General features: G+C 37.1%; 1 protein-coding gene across 6 annotated transcripts in view; it reads right to left on the bottom strand.

Annotated features, from left to right (window-relative positions):
• The window catches only part of DCAF6 (DDB1 and CUL4 associated factor 6), a 133,639-nt gene that overhangs the window by 71,610 nt on the left and 47,157 nt on the right, over positions 1-14,872 (bottom strand). For 4 of the 6 annotated variants that reach the window (XM_042976203.1, XM_042976198.1, XM_042976199.1 and 1 more), the window contains exons 7-10: positions 13,073-13,287; positions 7,212-7,305; positions 5,789-5,908; positions 3,443-3,703 (exon numbers count right to left, since the gene is read on the bottom strand). In XM_042976203.1, the coding sequence (XP_042832137.1) occupies positions 3,443-3,703; positions 5,789-5,908; positions 7,212-7,305; positions 13,073-13,287 (690 nt within the window). The remainder of the gene's footprint in view (positions 1-3,442; positions 3,704-5,788; positions 5,909-7,211; positions 7,306-13,072; positions 13,288-14,872) is intronic. The other 2 variants (XM_042976200.1, XM_042976201.1) reach the window with 1 other exon arrangement.

Genomic DNA, 14,872 nt, shown 5'->3' with positions numbered 1-14,872 from the left:
TCATGTTGATATTTTGACCTCTTCCCATGAATCATGATATTCTTTTTATTTATTTTTTAATTTTTTTTAAATGTTTACTTATTTTTGAGAGAGTGCAAGTGGGGGAGGGGTGCAGAGAGAGGGGGACAGAGGATCTGAAGCAGGCTCTGCACCGACAGCAGTGAGCCCGATATGGGGCTTGAACTCATGAACCTCAAGATCATGACCCGAGAAGAAGTCAGGTGGTTAACAGACTGAGCCACCCAGGTGCCCCATGAATCATGATTCTTAATGGCATCTTGAATGGGGAATCCTTTCCAGAATGTTTTCGATTTACTTTGCCCAGATCCATCGGAGGAATCACTATCTATGGCAGCTAGCCTTACAAAAGGCGTTTCTTAAATAAGAAGACTTGAAAGTCAAAATGACTCCTCGATCCAAGGGCTGCAGAATGGATGCTGTGTTAGCAGCGTAAAAACATAAATCTTGTTGTACATCTCCATCAGAGCTCTAGGGTAACCTGACACATTGTACATGAACAGGAATATTTTGAAAAGAATCTTTTTTTCTGAGCAGCAGGTCTCCACAGTGGGCTTAATATTCAGCAAACCATGCATCCAGGCTTGTTCCATTTCTAGAGCACAGGCAGAGTACATTTAGAATAAATCTTAAGGGCCCTCGGATTTTCAGAATAGGAAATGCTAGCTTCAAAACTTTTCTCCTGCAGCTTCCTCACCTCTCTGGGCCTTCGCAGAACTGAAGAGAGCGAGGGCCTTGCCCTGGATTAGGCTTTGGCTTAAGGGAATGTTGTGGCTATGCAGACCACTAAAACTTTCTCCGTATCAGCGATACGCCTGTTATGCTCTCTTTATCATTTGTGTGTTCGCTGGAGTAGCACTGTTAACCTCCTTCAAGAACTTCTGTATATTCACAACTTGGCTAACCGTTTGGCACAAGAAGCCTAGCTTTCTGCCTGCCTATCTAGGCTTCTGACGTGCCTTCCTCACTGAGCTTAGCCATGTCTAGTTTTTTATTTAAAGTGAGAGATATGCGACTTTTCCTTTCACTTGAACACTTAGAAGCCATTTTAGGGTTATTAACTGGCCTAATCTCAATACTGTTGTGTCTCAGGAAATAGGGAGGCCCAAGAAGAGAGAAAGGGAGAGCGGAACAGTTGTTTGGAAGAGCAGTCAGAACATACGCACATTTACCGAGCAGGCTCCCTGCCGTGTGTGGGTGGCGTCTGTGGTGCCCCAAATCAATGACACTAGTCACATCAAAGATCGCTAATCACAGATCACCGTAACAAATATGATAATAGTGACTAGGTCTGAAATACTGTGAGAATTACCAAAATGTGACACAGACACGAAGTGAGCAAACACTGTTGGGAAAACAGTGCCAACAGACTAGCTCCACGCAGGGTTGCCACAAACCTTCGATGTGTAAAAAACACAATATACGCCAAGCACAACAGACTAAAGCACAATAAAAGAAAGTATGTTTGTCATAAAAATCATGGCTCTGAGATGACACTCTGCCCTATTCCTAGTATCCATAAACCTATCTGAACCTAGAAGTGCAGAAGAGACTGTGGGGTGGAGGGGGGAGAATGAAGCAAAACAGAAAAACTCATTAAGCCCTTATTGTTAAAGTAAGGGCTAATCAAAGCTTGCTATCGAAACAATTCCAGGCATAATCTTTAGATGTTACATCAAACATCAAATCATTTTCTTCAACAGCGATACTATCTTCACAACATGGAAATATTCCAATTTTCCATAGTGCAATCAACCAAAATTCTTTTGAGACTCTACCAGTTAAAACTATTTCCTTATATCTTAAAAAAAAACTACAGGCAAAGGTGCCAATTAATGATCAAAACAATGATCACATGATCATCACAAATGTTTTTTTCTATTTTGATGATTCAATTTGCTACTTAATACTTACATTAAATATTGAAAGGGATTTAGCAATCTGAAATGCAATATTAACTGTGTTAAATATCTGTAACAAAAAAAGAAAAATGAAACTCCAAACTAAGTACTTTACTCAGAAGTGTGTTTAAAAACCAGTGGAGTTAGAATTCAGTGGAACATGAATATAAGCCGGGGAATGTTCTTGCTCAGTTTTCCTGATAACTTATAATTGATCAGAATCTTTAAGAATATTTCCAAGAATGCTATTACTTTTTTTTTTTTTTTTTTTTTTTTTTTTTACCAACTTTACCTGCTCCGACGAACAAACTTTGGACTGATTCTGTCCCTACTTCGCCAACACTCCAAAATATTTTATTTTCCCATAAGCTGAAATGTTAACTATGTCAATTAGAGAGTAGAAAACCTGATTTTATAGCTCTGCTTTAGCTTATTATTACAAATTGTCCACAAGTGTTAATAGTTACATAACTGACTCTGGCTTCTATTTCCAAAGAAACTGGAAATGAATGACCAAAATAAGACATACTGATAAAAAAAAAATGCCTGCTATAAAACACCCCATATTTGGTGATCTAGTATCAGATTTCGGAGTGGCAAGAATAAAGTGACAGCTTGTGGCAGTTAAGCTGTTAGAAAATTTTTACAGGTTTTAGCTTAGGCCTGCCAGCTGTATCACTAGTTGCTAATTTTTATTATGTGTCAAGTAAAATGCTTCTTTAGAGGAACCCAAAGAAAAACACGAATAAAATCTTAGTGGTCATTATAATTACATGTACACAGTTAAAATGCCAAGTAAATTATATGTGCTAAAAATTACTGTTATAAATACTAGTACATTCCATAGTTGGGGGGGGGAAAGTTGAACATGAGGCGTTTTAATATTGAGAGGAAAAAAGTATTTTAGCAGAATTTAGGAACTGACATTTTCCCACTAACATCAAGTACCAAGAAGACAAGAACTTGTTAAAACAATTCTCTTTCATGTAAATATAGGACAAATAATTCTTTTCGTAAGTTGTATATGTTGTTGACAAGAGATGTTATCAAATGCACCACACAGAATGTATTAAAAGTATTTCCGGATTTAAAGAAAAATAATAAGAAATATAAATGCATTAGAACTAATAACAATTAGGGCTATATTTTCATGATCACTTTAAAACAGACTTATAACCAAATAAGTCTAGAAATACATTTTGGTCTATAACGGTATATAAAAGTAATCTTAAAGTCAACTGCATTAAACTATGTCAAAACACTATCTGCTGGTACCTATATTTTTTAAAGAACTGTCTTAGGTAAACTGAAGATTCCTGATAATTGTTAAATTCATTCAAGTTAGGCACACTTGAAGTCTGTGTTTATGTTACATGTTCACGTATCACATGTCATTTTGATCATTTATTCTGGCAAGAATGAGTTCATGTGATTTAGTATCTTTCAAATCAGCCCATAGAGAAGTTTTCATTATCAGAAATCATCAGATGAACCGCAGCCTATTTAATGAGTAGCATCCTCACCAGACTGATGATGTGTATGGCGTCCAGATGCCTCCACAGCCTGCCTTTGTTCGTTGTCTGGAGAAGACAGCAAAGAAGTAGAATGAGGGCTTTCTGTAGAAGATGATGTCGAATGAGCCTGAGCTGACGCCGTAGAGGATGTCGAAGGCTGAAGAAGCTGCTCGCCTGAAGGATCTACTTCCATTGCGGTTTCACCCGCTTCCAAATCGGAACTCGATGGGACCGCAGGAAGAGGAGAAACATCTGACTGGCTCGTTCCACCTTCGAAGAACACACGTTAATGCAAATTCAAATACTAACTGCTTTCCAAAACCAACCACTCTAAAGAGATACATTAAAGAAATACATGTGTACTGGGGCGCCTGGGTGGTTGTCGGTTGAGCGTCTGACTTCACCTCAGGTCATGATCTCACGGCTCGTGAGTTCGAGCCCCGCGTCGGGCTCTGTGCTGACGGCTCAGAGTCTGCAGCCTGCTTCGGATTCTGTGTCTCCCTCTCTCTCTGCCCCTCCCCCCGCACTCGCTCACTCTCTCTCTCTCAAAAATAAACATGAAAAAAAATTAAAAACAAGAAATACATGTGTACTTGCACGTGCATATACATACACACAGATTTGTATAATTTCAGGAGATCAAACGTACCCAGTGGTGGTCTGATCCATTTAACCACATAAGCTGATCAAGAGGGGGGGACGTCTATCTACAGAACATTTTTGTTAAAATAATCCACCTTTCAAGCTCAATATGGTACCTTCATTGATACGAAGCTAAATAATAGCTTGTGAAATGCCTATAAATAACATCTAGTCTCTTTAATTTAAAGATGATGATTCTGACTTAATGACTGGATAATAGGAGAGTGGATTTTATGAATATCTTTCCTTTCTACAACATAATGTATTTGAAATATTTAAGAAAAATATTGGGAAGAGTAAAGTTACAAATAGGTCAAAATAAGGTTAAGTTTCTGATTCCTACGTCATTAGCAATGTTTTAACCATTAAACTAACATGACTCAGTCATGATTTAAAAAGACTTGAGTGTCTACTATGTGCTATACTAGGCTTTGTGCTATCTGCAAAGGAATAATTAGGAATAATCAATAAACATTAACAATTTTCCCCAAGCCTAGATGTTATTAAAAGATGGAATGGACTAATCAAGTTCGTATCTTGCAAGATGCAACTGCCACAGAATATGGAACTTTTTCTTCTAATGACCATGGTTTAAATAATTCTTATTTTAAATTTAAGCACAAATATAATAGCTCTTAAGCAAATCCACAGTCTAAGGAATTTTTAAAAAAGTTAATTGAGATGCAGGAGTTAACGCGAATCATTTATGGATAAAAATCAATGTAACTTTTTATTTTGGTGTTTTAACAACTTAGGAATTAACATTTATACTCCTCATTTTTGACAGAGAGAAGTAACTTGCCAAAGACCCCAAGGCTAGAAAGTAGTGAACCAAGATCTGAAAACGGGTCAGCTAGCACCAGAAACAGCACTTAGAAACCAATGCCTAGGTAACCAAAAGGAGAAACTATTCCATTATATAAACCTTCTTTATCTACAGAGTTTTATATATTTCCATTTTCAGAATGCATACAAAAGGGACTTCAAAGGGGACGATCAGATGTCCTTACCTTTTTTTTTTTTGAGAAAAGCAAAAACAAGGACTAGGCCTACAACATGAAGGGACAAATTATACTCAGAACCCTTGGTCCTCTACTGCTTCACACAATACAGTTAAGAAATATGTGATGATTATAGATTATTACATATATTATATATAAAATGGTATAAAATGGATGATATAAATAATACAGACATCAAGGGCGCCAAGTCAGTTAACGTCTGGCTCTTGATTTTGATTCAGGTCACGATCTTAAGGTTCATGAGCCCCGCGTCAGTTTCTGCACTGACAGTGTGGAGACTGCTTGGGATTCTCTCTCTCTGCCCCTCCTGCTCTCTCAAAAATAAACAAACTTAAAAAAAAGCAAACAAATATCGGGACACCTGGGTGGCTCAGTCAGTTAAGAGTCCGACTTCAGCTCAGGTCATGATCTCACGGTTCGTAGGTTTGAGCCCCGCATCGGGCTCTGTGCTGATAGCTGGGAGCCTGGATCCTGCTTCAGATTCTGTGTCTCCCTCGCTCTCTGCCCCTCCTCCACTCACACCCTGTCTTTCTCTCTCTTAAAAATAAACATTAAAAAAAAAAAAAAAAAAAAAAAATATATATATATATATATATATATATACACACATATATATACATACATACATATATACATATATAAAACAGCTTTTGCCAGCTTTTGGCTGACTTTAATCAACGAGAAAAATTACCTCTGGGTCGAGATCTTCCTCGTCCTCTATTGCTTTGTGCAACTTCACTTGCTTCTTCAAACCACCTTGATAACATGTCAGACATTCTCTGCATCAATGACACATTGGGACTCTGCTCACCTATTACAATACAGGTCTCATCAGTGAATTCAGTAATAAGTCAGGATCTTTCATTAATGCAAAAATCTAGATTTTTAAGGCCTTTAAAATGAAAACAATTAAAAAAAAAGAATCAAACTGCCTAAATAAATTATATGCATGTATATGAATCTCTTAGAGCTATCATTACATTTCATAGTAAATGTTTATATAAGTCACTCTCTATCTGTATTCTGAGTTCCTCAAGAATAGAATTTATATTTCCTACATCTTTGTCTATTCTTAGGTACCGTCACATCTCCCATCCTGACCTCAACCCACATCTTTAGTTCGAAGAGTGCACAGCCAGGAAGTGCTCATGAATTGTAAACTGACTGATTATAAGAAAGGCTTGTCCTCTCACTTACATTTCCTTAAACTGAATTTATTTTCATCATACTGTAAGCATATTCCATATATTCAAAATTAACAAAAACCAAAAGCTGCTGTATTTGTCTCTTCCCTCTCCCTCTTTCCTCCTTCAAATATATGTTTTCTCTTAAGGAAATTACCAAATGAAGTATGACATCAAATTAAAACTGATAATTTTATTCTACAATCATATAATTTAAAATGCGCATCATTTGTTCTTGAATGTTCTGTGAAAACTTTATACTTCATTGCCTTTATGTAATGTAGCTTTATATGTAAGTATATATTACAAGATGGTACCAAGGAAAATATATTGGGGAATAAACATGCTTTTGATCTTAACAGAATTCAGAAGTCATCAGAATAAGATTTTGGCTGCAGACCAATCAGTAAAATACACACAGATTAATTCTATTTTAAAAGTGTGCCATCTTAAAGCTCCCAAGGTAATTTCCTATGCTTTGTCAAAGGCATTTGATAAAAAGGGAAAAAAAGATTTTATCTGCTATTATAAAACTCTTGGGTTGGAAACGGAGAGTTTTTGTTTCTCTTTACACCTAATAAAAAGGCAAAAATCAAGAAGTTTGATAATACCTAATGTTTTATATGGCAATGAACGCTCCTACTTCTAGGAGGAAGGTAAAATAGTGCATTAATTTTGGAGGGTAACTTGACAGCTATCAAAACACAAATGCACTTATCCAGTGACCCAGTTGCTCATTCCACTTTTAGGGATCTATCCTCAGATACGCTTGCATGAGTACGTTAAGATATATGTACAAGGACATTCATTGCAGCATCACTTACACCAGCAAAAAAAAAAAAAAAAAGAAAAAAAGAAAAAAAAAAGAAACAAGTTAAAAGATTATTTTCTCACTACCATATTAGAAAAGCCTAACCAAAGTATAGTTACCATCTCGTTCTCGTTCACTCTCAGGCCTCGCTCGGGGTCCAGTATCTGACCAATCACCACGAAGTCTTAAACGCTTCACAGGAGGCTGTCGTAACTAAAAGACGAAGACGAAACTCATTTGCTCAACTCTCAAAGCACGCTTTAAGTCTAACGGATTCCTTCCATGTCCTTGCTTTCCTTACTGAGGATGCAAATGAGATGCTATGTCAAAATACGAAAGCTCTTATAAGGACGAGATCTACTGATGGTACAGCTTACACTTAACACCTTCACCCTAAAGAGTCTGAACACAACTTTGAAATCATGTGTAGGTGACTTCTACTCCCACCTGTATCACTTACCAGCTGACCACAGGGAAGTTATCTAATCACACTGAGCCTGAGTTTTCTATTACGATGATACATGTAGTGTAGGTCAAGTACCTACATACCTCACAAGAGGAATGATCACTATTTGATTATCATTAACGGTTTAGTCTCCGATTCCCCCCAGCATCTACTGCAACCCTTCATGACTCACCTCAGGGTCTCTACTCTACCTTGTTTCCCTCGTTCTTGGCTAATACCTCTTCCTCCTACTTCAGAGAAAATACAGTCAGTCCTGCAGAAGTGACATCAATTTCCTCAGCTGCATTTTACAAACTTATCTATAATCTGCAACTTCCTAATTTCTTCTAACCTTTCTCCGGAGATGTATCATTTATTTTGTTAAGGCCTAATCTCTCCCATCTGTGCTTTTACATTTTGTTCCTTCAAACTCCTCAAGCACCTTGCTTCAGTAATTACTCCTTCCCATACCTGCATCCATTTCCTCATTTCTTCCTTACGATATGCTAAAGGTTTTTACCATTTTTAATACACAAAACACCTCAATTTTATGTTTTTAGTCAGCTATACTCTTTCCCCGTGTTTTCTGAAGCTTTACTGTCAAGCTTCTTGAAAAAGGTCTATATTTATTCCTTTATCTACCACTCCTCCTTCACTTCATCGTTACCTTATGCTCCCATCTTTCCACTGAACTCATTCTCACCAATGTCATCAACGGGTGATTAATTGCTCAGTTCACTGATCAATGACAAAATGATCAACAATCAACTCCCAATTCAAATGGCACACTGCCCAACTTATTTTGATGTCTATAGCACTTGACACTCTTGATTATTCTCTGTAACTTTTATATTTTTAACATTTGTGATTGAGATATAACACATATACCATAATACCCACCCTTTTAAAGTATGTAAGTCAGTGGTGCAGATGCTCAGAGCTGTGTAACCACTTGTATCACCACTAATTCCAGAACATTTTCATCACCTCAAAGAGAAATCCTATAGCTACGAGCAGCTACTTCCAATTTCTCCTTCGACTCAGTTCTTGGAGACCACCAATCTACTTTCTGGCTCTCTAGATATGCCCACTCTGGACATTTCACACAAATAGAAGCAGATGTGGCCCTTCCTGTCTGGCTTCTTTCACTTAGCATAATATTTTCGAAGTTCATCCATGTCGCCCCATGTATCAGTATTTCATTCCTTTTTACGGCTCAGTAATATTCCACGATTTGGATATACCATGTTTTGTTTATTCATTCATCAGTGGATGCACGTTGAGTCGTTTCCACTTTTTTGGCTACCGTGAATAATACTGCTGTGAACATATGTGCAAGTTTTTGTGGGGACTTATGTCCTCAATTCTCTTCAGTATATATCTGGAAGTGGAACTGCTGGGTCACATGATAATTCTATGTTTAACTTTTGAGGAACTGCCCAACTGTTTTCCAAAGCAGCCGCACCATTTTACATTCCTATCAGCAACGTGTGAAAGCTCCAATTTCTTCCTGTCTTCATCAACACCGTTACTGACTTTTTTATTTTAGCCAAACTGGTGGGTACGAAGTGGTACCTCACTGTGGTTTTGATATATTTTGGATACTAGATTCTAAATCATTAGTAAAATATAGGATATATACAGATTCTAAATCATAAATCAAATATATGTTATACAAACATTTTCTCCCATTTTGTGGGTCATTCCCTTTATTTTTGTTTTTTTAACAAAACATTCACTGATATTTTCCCTGACAATTAAGCAGATTTTGATAGAAACTTGGTGACAACTTAGCTGTAAATTTTCTGTTTTCTCTTGGAAACCATTCTGAGCAATAAGGAGGTTGGGGGAAAAAATATCTCAACACCCTCAGCAAAGAAGACAGAAAAATAAAAACCCTCACAAATTCCAGAAGTAGGTAAATATGGCAAAGAGCAACAGAGGATAGAAAATCTACACAGGAAGCCACAAGTACGACACAGAATAACCAGAAGATTAGAGAAAGCCTAGTGTGGTAGCTGTCCAAAATCTTAGACTAAAATCATTTCCAGAAACAGAGGGCCTCACTCTATGTGAACTATATTTAGAATAGAATGGAGCCCTGCTCCATAGTTAGGGGAAGAAACTTTATATTATACAAGCAAAGAACTGGTTGTTATAACCTCAGCAACTATTTCTGGAACAAGACATTCAAGTTAAAAACAGTCCCAAGTTTGACTTTTTGAGATATGCAAAATAATCTAGTCAAGAATACCGAAAATGGTACAAGCATTAATTCAGTTATTCAAAGAAGATTTTCCTGAGCATGTTTTATGTGTCAGGCACTACTCTAGATAGTGGAAAAAGATCAATGGATAAACTATACAAAAATCCCAATTGTCACAGAACTTATAGGCTACTGGAGTAGAAAAACAATACAAGATTACAAAAAAAAAAAAGTAAAATATACAAAGAAAGTGCTGAGTGTTATGGGGAAAAAATTAAGTAGACAAAGGAGATAGGCAGTACTGGAAAGTTCAAGGCTGTGATTATCTGGGAAGACCATTTCATGCCTGGCAAACACAAAAGCCATAAGGTAAAGCACACCTGGGCTGCCTGAGTAAGTAAGTAGACGTGGTCAGAGAAGAGTACAATAGGAGTACTGAGAGAACAGCAGCAATAACAAGAACTACATGAGACAAGGTCTTGAAGCCACGGTAGAAACCTTAGTTTGGCTTTAAATGATATGGGCAACCACCTGTAGTACTGATCAGAAGAGCAGCATAATTTGACTCGGTTTTAAAGGATCGCTTTGGCTGCTACGTAGCTAAAGGACTATGGGGGCAGAGGAGTCAAAGCAGGGGGACTGGTTAAAAGCTACCATAATAATCTAGGAGAGATGGTTGATGCCTTGGATCAGGGCAGTTGTGGGAGTCAGAATGGGAAGCTGTACTACAGATCTGGGGTATGTATTTTAGGCACAAATCATGGGGACCAGGAGAACATTAGAGACTGGATTCAACAAAGTAGTCCAATAATGGGGTGGGGCAAATAGGAAAATGTCAAAAAGATATTAGAGGAAAAGGAAAAGACAAAAAAGACAATAAAAAGAAAAAAGGAACACAAAAAATAAGAAAAATGAGAAGTAAAAAAATTGAACCAGACAATGAAAAAAATAAAAGAGAAATTATTAGAGGATATAAAGAAATAAAAAGAAGCCCCCACAAATTAAGAAAATTTAAAAATACCACTGAAACACAAGAAAAAATCATTATGTGAAACTTTTATTCATATTTTAAAACACTACTCAATCATTTCTTACATTTCCAATCAAAATACATTATTCCTTCCTTTGGTCTACTCATATAGAACATAATTTCTTCTTTTTTTTTAAGTTCATTTATTTTGAGAGCAAGCGCACATGCGTACATGGGCAGGGGAGAGGCAGAGAGAGAGAGGAAGAAAGAGAATCCCAAGCAGGCTCTGTGCTGATGTGGGGCTCGATCTCACGACCCTGGATTCATGACCTGAGTGAAAATCAAGAGCCGGACACTTAACTGACTGAGCCACCCAGGCGCCCCAGAACATAACTCTTATATAGAATTCTATTAAGTTTTATATATTCATTTATTTATACCTCCAGTCCCACTAAACTGTAAATTCCTGAGGGAGAGTCTATGTCTTTGTCACAGTCATCCCAGATTTTCTAAAGTTTAGTATAGGACCTAGTGCACAGTAGGCACGTGTCAAGGATTTAGGATAAAACACTTAAGAACAGATGTTGAGCTTAAGAAGGAGACAGACTACCAACTTCTATATACACCTGTCAATTATTTGGTTTATTATAGAAGCATGATTTAGTTTTGTAATTTTAATCCATTTTCAGAATTATTTTTCTTAATTCAACAAAGAACACTGAGAAAACCACATTCACTGTTCATGACTCAGCCTCATTCACCCTGATTATGTAAACATATTGTGTTTACATATGTAAACACATAAGTATTCTATGGTACAAAAGCTGGCTGGCCCACTTCAAATGTTTCTGCATTCCAACTTTCATTATGTAACAGTCAGGAAGTTGGAATGTAACTTCATTCACTAAACCACGCATCTCAAGAGAAAACTACCCAGCAGCAACAAAGTAACAGAGCAGATCTCATGTTTTCAATCAGGCCAATAAAGTCAAAAACAGCTTTCATTAGCCATCATACCCCTTTCTTTGTCAATTTCCTAATTCATTTAAATACACTGACACTTTCAAAAGCCCAAAACAGATTTATAAAGTTATCCCGATTTTTTCCTAATTTTATAGCCCTCTAAACCTGCAACCATAAGTACTGGATTTAGTTTTGCATCTCACAGGAATTACAAAATTGTTGTTCCTTAATACTTTCAAAATACATTCACTGATAGGAGTTGGTCCAATACCAAAAAGTCACTGATAATTAATAAAGCAACAGTTAATTTCAAAAACATTTACAAGCCAAGTGATTAAACATAGGACATTAAAAAAAAAAAAAAAAAAAAAAAAAAAAAGCCAAAGTGAAAAATATGTTGGGGAAAGAAGTTTAATAGGTTAAAACAAACATTTTTCTATTGCTGTATATTGCCAAAGATACATTTTTTCTGGTTTTTGCCTTTTATAAATAAGATGGTTTGCTATTTTATTTTTTTAAAGATTTTATTTTTATTTATTTATTTATTTTTTTTAAAGATTTTATTTTTAAAAATTCTCTACATCCAATGTGGAACTTGAACCCACAACCCTAAGATCAAGAGTCACATGCTCTAAATGACTGAGCCAGCCAGGCACCCTAATGGTTCACTATTGTAGAGTCACTTTAGTGGCAGCAATTCTGTCACTTAGTTTTCAATACAGAATATCGTATGTGTATAGATATATATGTAACAGATATAAAATGTGATATATAAACTCCAATAAGACTAAATGTTTTTGTTCACCAATAGGAGTTAACCAAATACCATTTCCATTCATATGTGGTCAGCAATCCCCTCCTCCCCCGATTGTGTGTGTGCGTGTATTTTAGCTTGCCTTTTTCTCATTCGCTCAGATGTGTTCTGTAAAATAAACTCACGCATGTATGCCACTCGTTCATAATTGTGAAAGAGAGGCACCATCAGGAGAGAAGGGGATTGCTGTCCACATGTGAATAGAAAATGGTAACAGATACAACTCCTATTGGTGTATGAACAGAAACATTTAGTCTCTTGGGAATTTACACCTCCCATTTTTTATTATTTTAATCGCTTTTCCCGCAACTGTTAGAACTGTTGATATTTCTTGCTTGCTCCTGTGCATCCACAAAGTTAAAGAAACATTTTGCTATTAAAAATTTTCTCTTTAAAAATGTTTCACAATACTTTTTTCTAGTCAGCCCCTGTTCTTCCAGGTATATTCCAAGTCCTCTTTCAAAACTTCGACTCTAAATGTCTTGCGAATCAATTCTATTTTTTGAAGGCCTACAGGCCCCAGGAGTCACTGAGTCAGTGTCTTCTGAACTGAATGAAGAACATGGTTTTGAGTAAGCTTACCTCTTCTCTTCTTTCTTCTGCAGACGGAGTTTTAAGTTCTCGTGCTGTATCATCTTTCGGGTCAAAAAGATATATATAATCTGAAGAGTAACTAACGAGAATCTCTTGGCCATCTTCGCTGTAACACAGAGATGTCACCCTGCAGGACTTATTATTAAGATGGGAAGGGATAAAACGGGCAACCATTCCAGTAGTTCCTCGACCTGCATAATTCCCTAAATAAGAAAATAGGAAGTTGTAGAATTTTTTTAAGAAAAACATTTTAAAAACTCTTAATCTGAATTATGAGATATGTGATTTAATGTAGCAATATAAAATCCAAACTATCCTGTTCTATTTCTAGAAGAGGCTCTTTTCTCAATAGTCTGATTTTATAACAAAATAATAAAGAATACAGCATAAAGTCTACATATCTTTTAAAAAAATTTCCTGAGTTGCTGGAATTCCAGATTACATAAAGCGTTTAATTAGAAATAGGAGTTAATCAGTGAAAATGATTTATGATTTAGGGGCACCTGGGTATCTCAGTCGGTTAAGAGTCCGACTTGATTTCAGCTCAGGTAACGATCTCACGGTTCCGGAGTCTGAGCCCTGAGTTGGTCTCTGTGCTGACCTACGGCATAGAGGCTGCCTGGGATTCTCCCTCTCCCCCTCCCCCACTCGCACTTTCATTCTTTCTCAAAAGTAAACATTTAAAAAGATAGCAAATAAAATTTTTTTAAAATTTACATTCACTTTTCTTCTTTTCCTTTCCTTCTCTCCTTCCCCTTCCTTTCCTCTCTTCCCTCCCTTTTCTTCCTTCTCTCGCTTCCCTTCCCTTCCCTTCCCTCCCTCTGCTTCCCCTTCCTGTCCCTCCCTCTCCTTCCTTCCCTCTCTGTTCTTCCTTCCCTCTCTTCCCTTTCCTTCCTTCCTTTCTCCTCTCTTTCCCATCCCTTCCCTCTGCTTCGCTTCACTTCCCTTCCGTCCCTTCCCTTTGCTTCGCTCCCCTTCCCTCCCTTCCTTCCCTCTTTCTTTCCCTTCCCTTCCTCCTCCCCTCTCTTCTCCTCTCCCCTCCCCTCTCCTTTTTTCTTTTCTTCTCTTCTTTTCTTTCTTTCAGTAATCTCTACATCCAACATGGGGCTCAAACTCATGATCCTGAGATCTCTTCCAACTGAGCGAGCCAGGCTCCCCTATGTTTTTAAAAGATTTTTGATTGTCCTGAAATTTTCCTCTTATAACATAACGAAAGGGGGTAGTATTCCAACTTTAATTAATTTTGGTAGTCATCAACATGATACAGTATAATAGAGAAAGGGTCAACTGGCATTTTGTGCACTGGAGGTCTGGGAATGCTAAATTCTGAGAGCCCCATAAAACTGTATGAACACTGCACAAGGAGGCCTTGTTCTGCCGAAAATGTCAACCGTGTCCCATCTGTTGAGAAATAGTAAGTTAGCCTACAATTTCATATCATATCACTACTGTTCCCCCTAAAAGTGCATATCCAGATACATAAGACACCTCAATCACGGTTCCAAAACCAAACCAAACCCCACCTCGTCCTCCCATTTCCATAATCTATGTTCATTTTTACTGGACATAAATTGACCCTGAGCCTGACATTGTTAGTTTCTGGCCAAGTCCATTTTTATTTTGGGCAATACAAAATACGCGAATATATGTAAGTGTGTACATATGTTTGTATATTTGGTGGGTATGTGGGGGTAAAATCCTGGCCTTCCCTTACTGAAAAATGCTGAAGAACGATGGCTTTCAGTTGGGTAGTTCAGAAGTGGTTTGATCCCACAGTGGATGAGGAGC

The sequence above is a fragment of the Panthera tigris genome, chromosome F3, assembly GCF_018350195.1.
Source record: "Panthera tigris isolate Pti1 chromosome F3, P.tigris_Pti1_mat1.1, whole genome shotgun sequence".
Lineage (NCBI taxonomy): Eukaryota > Metazoa > Chordata > Mammalia > Carnivora > Felidae > Panthera > Panthera tigris.
The sequence above is the reverse complement of the archived record's forward strand: the minus strand, read 5'-3'. Positions and strand labels throughout refer to the sequence as shown.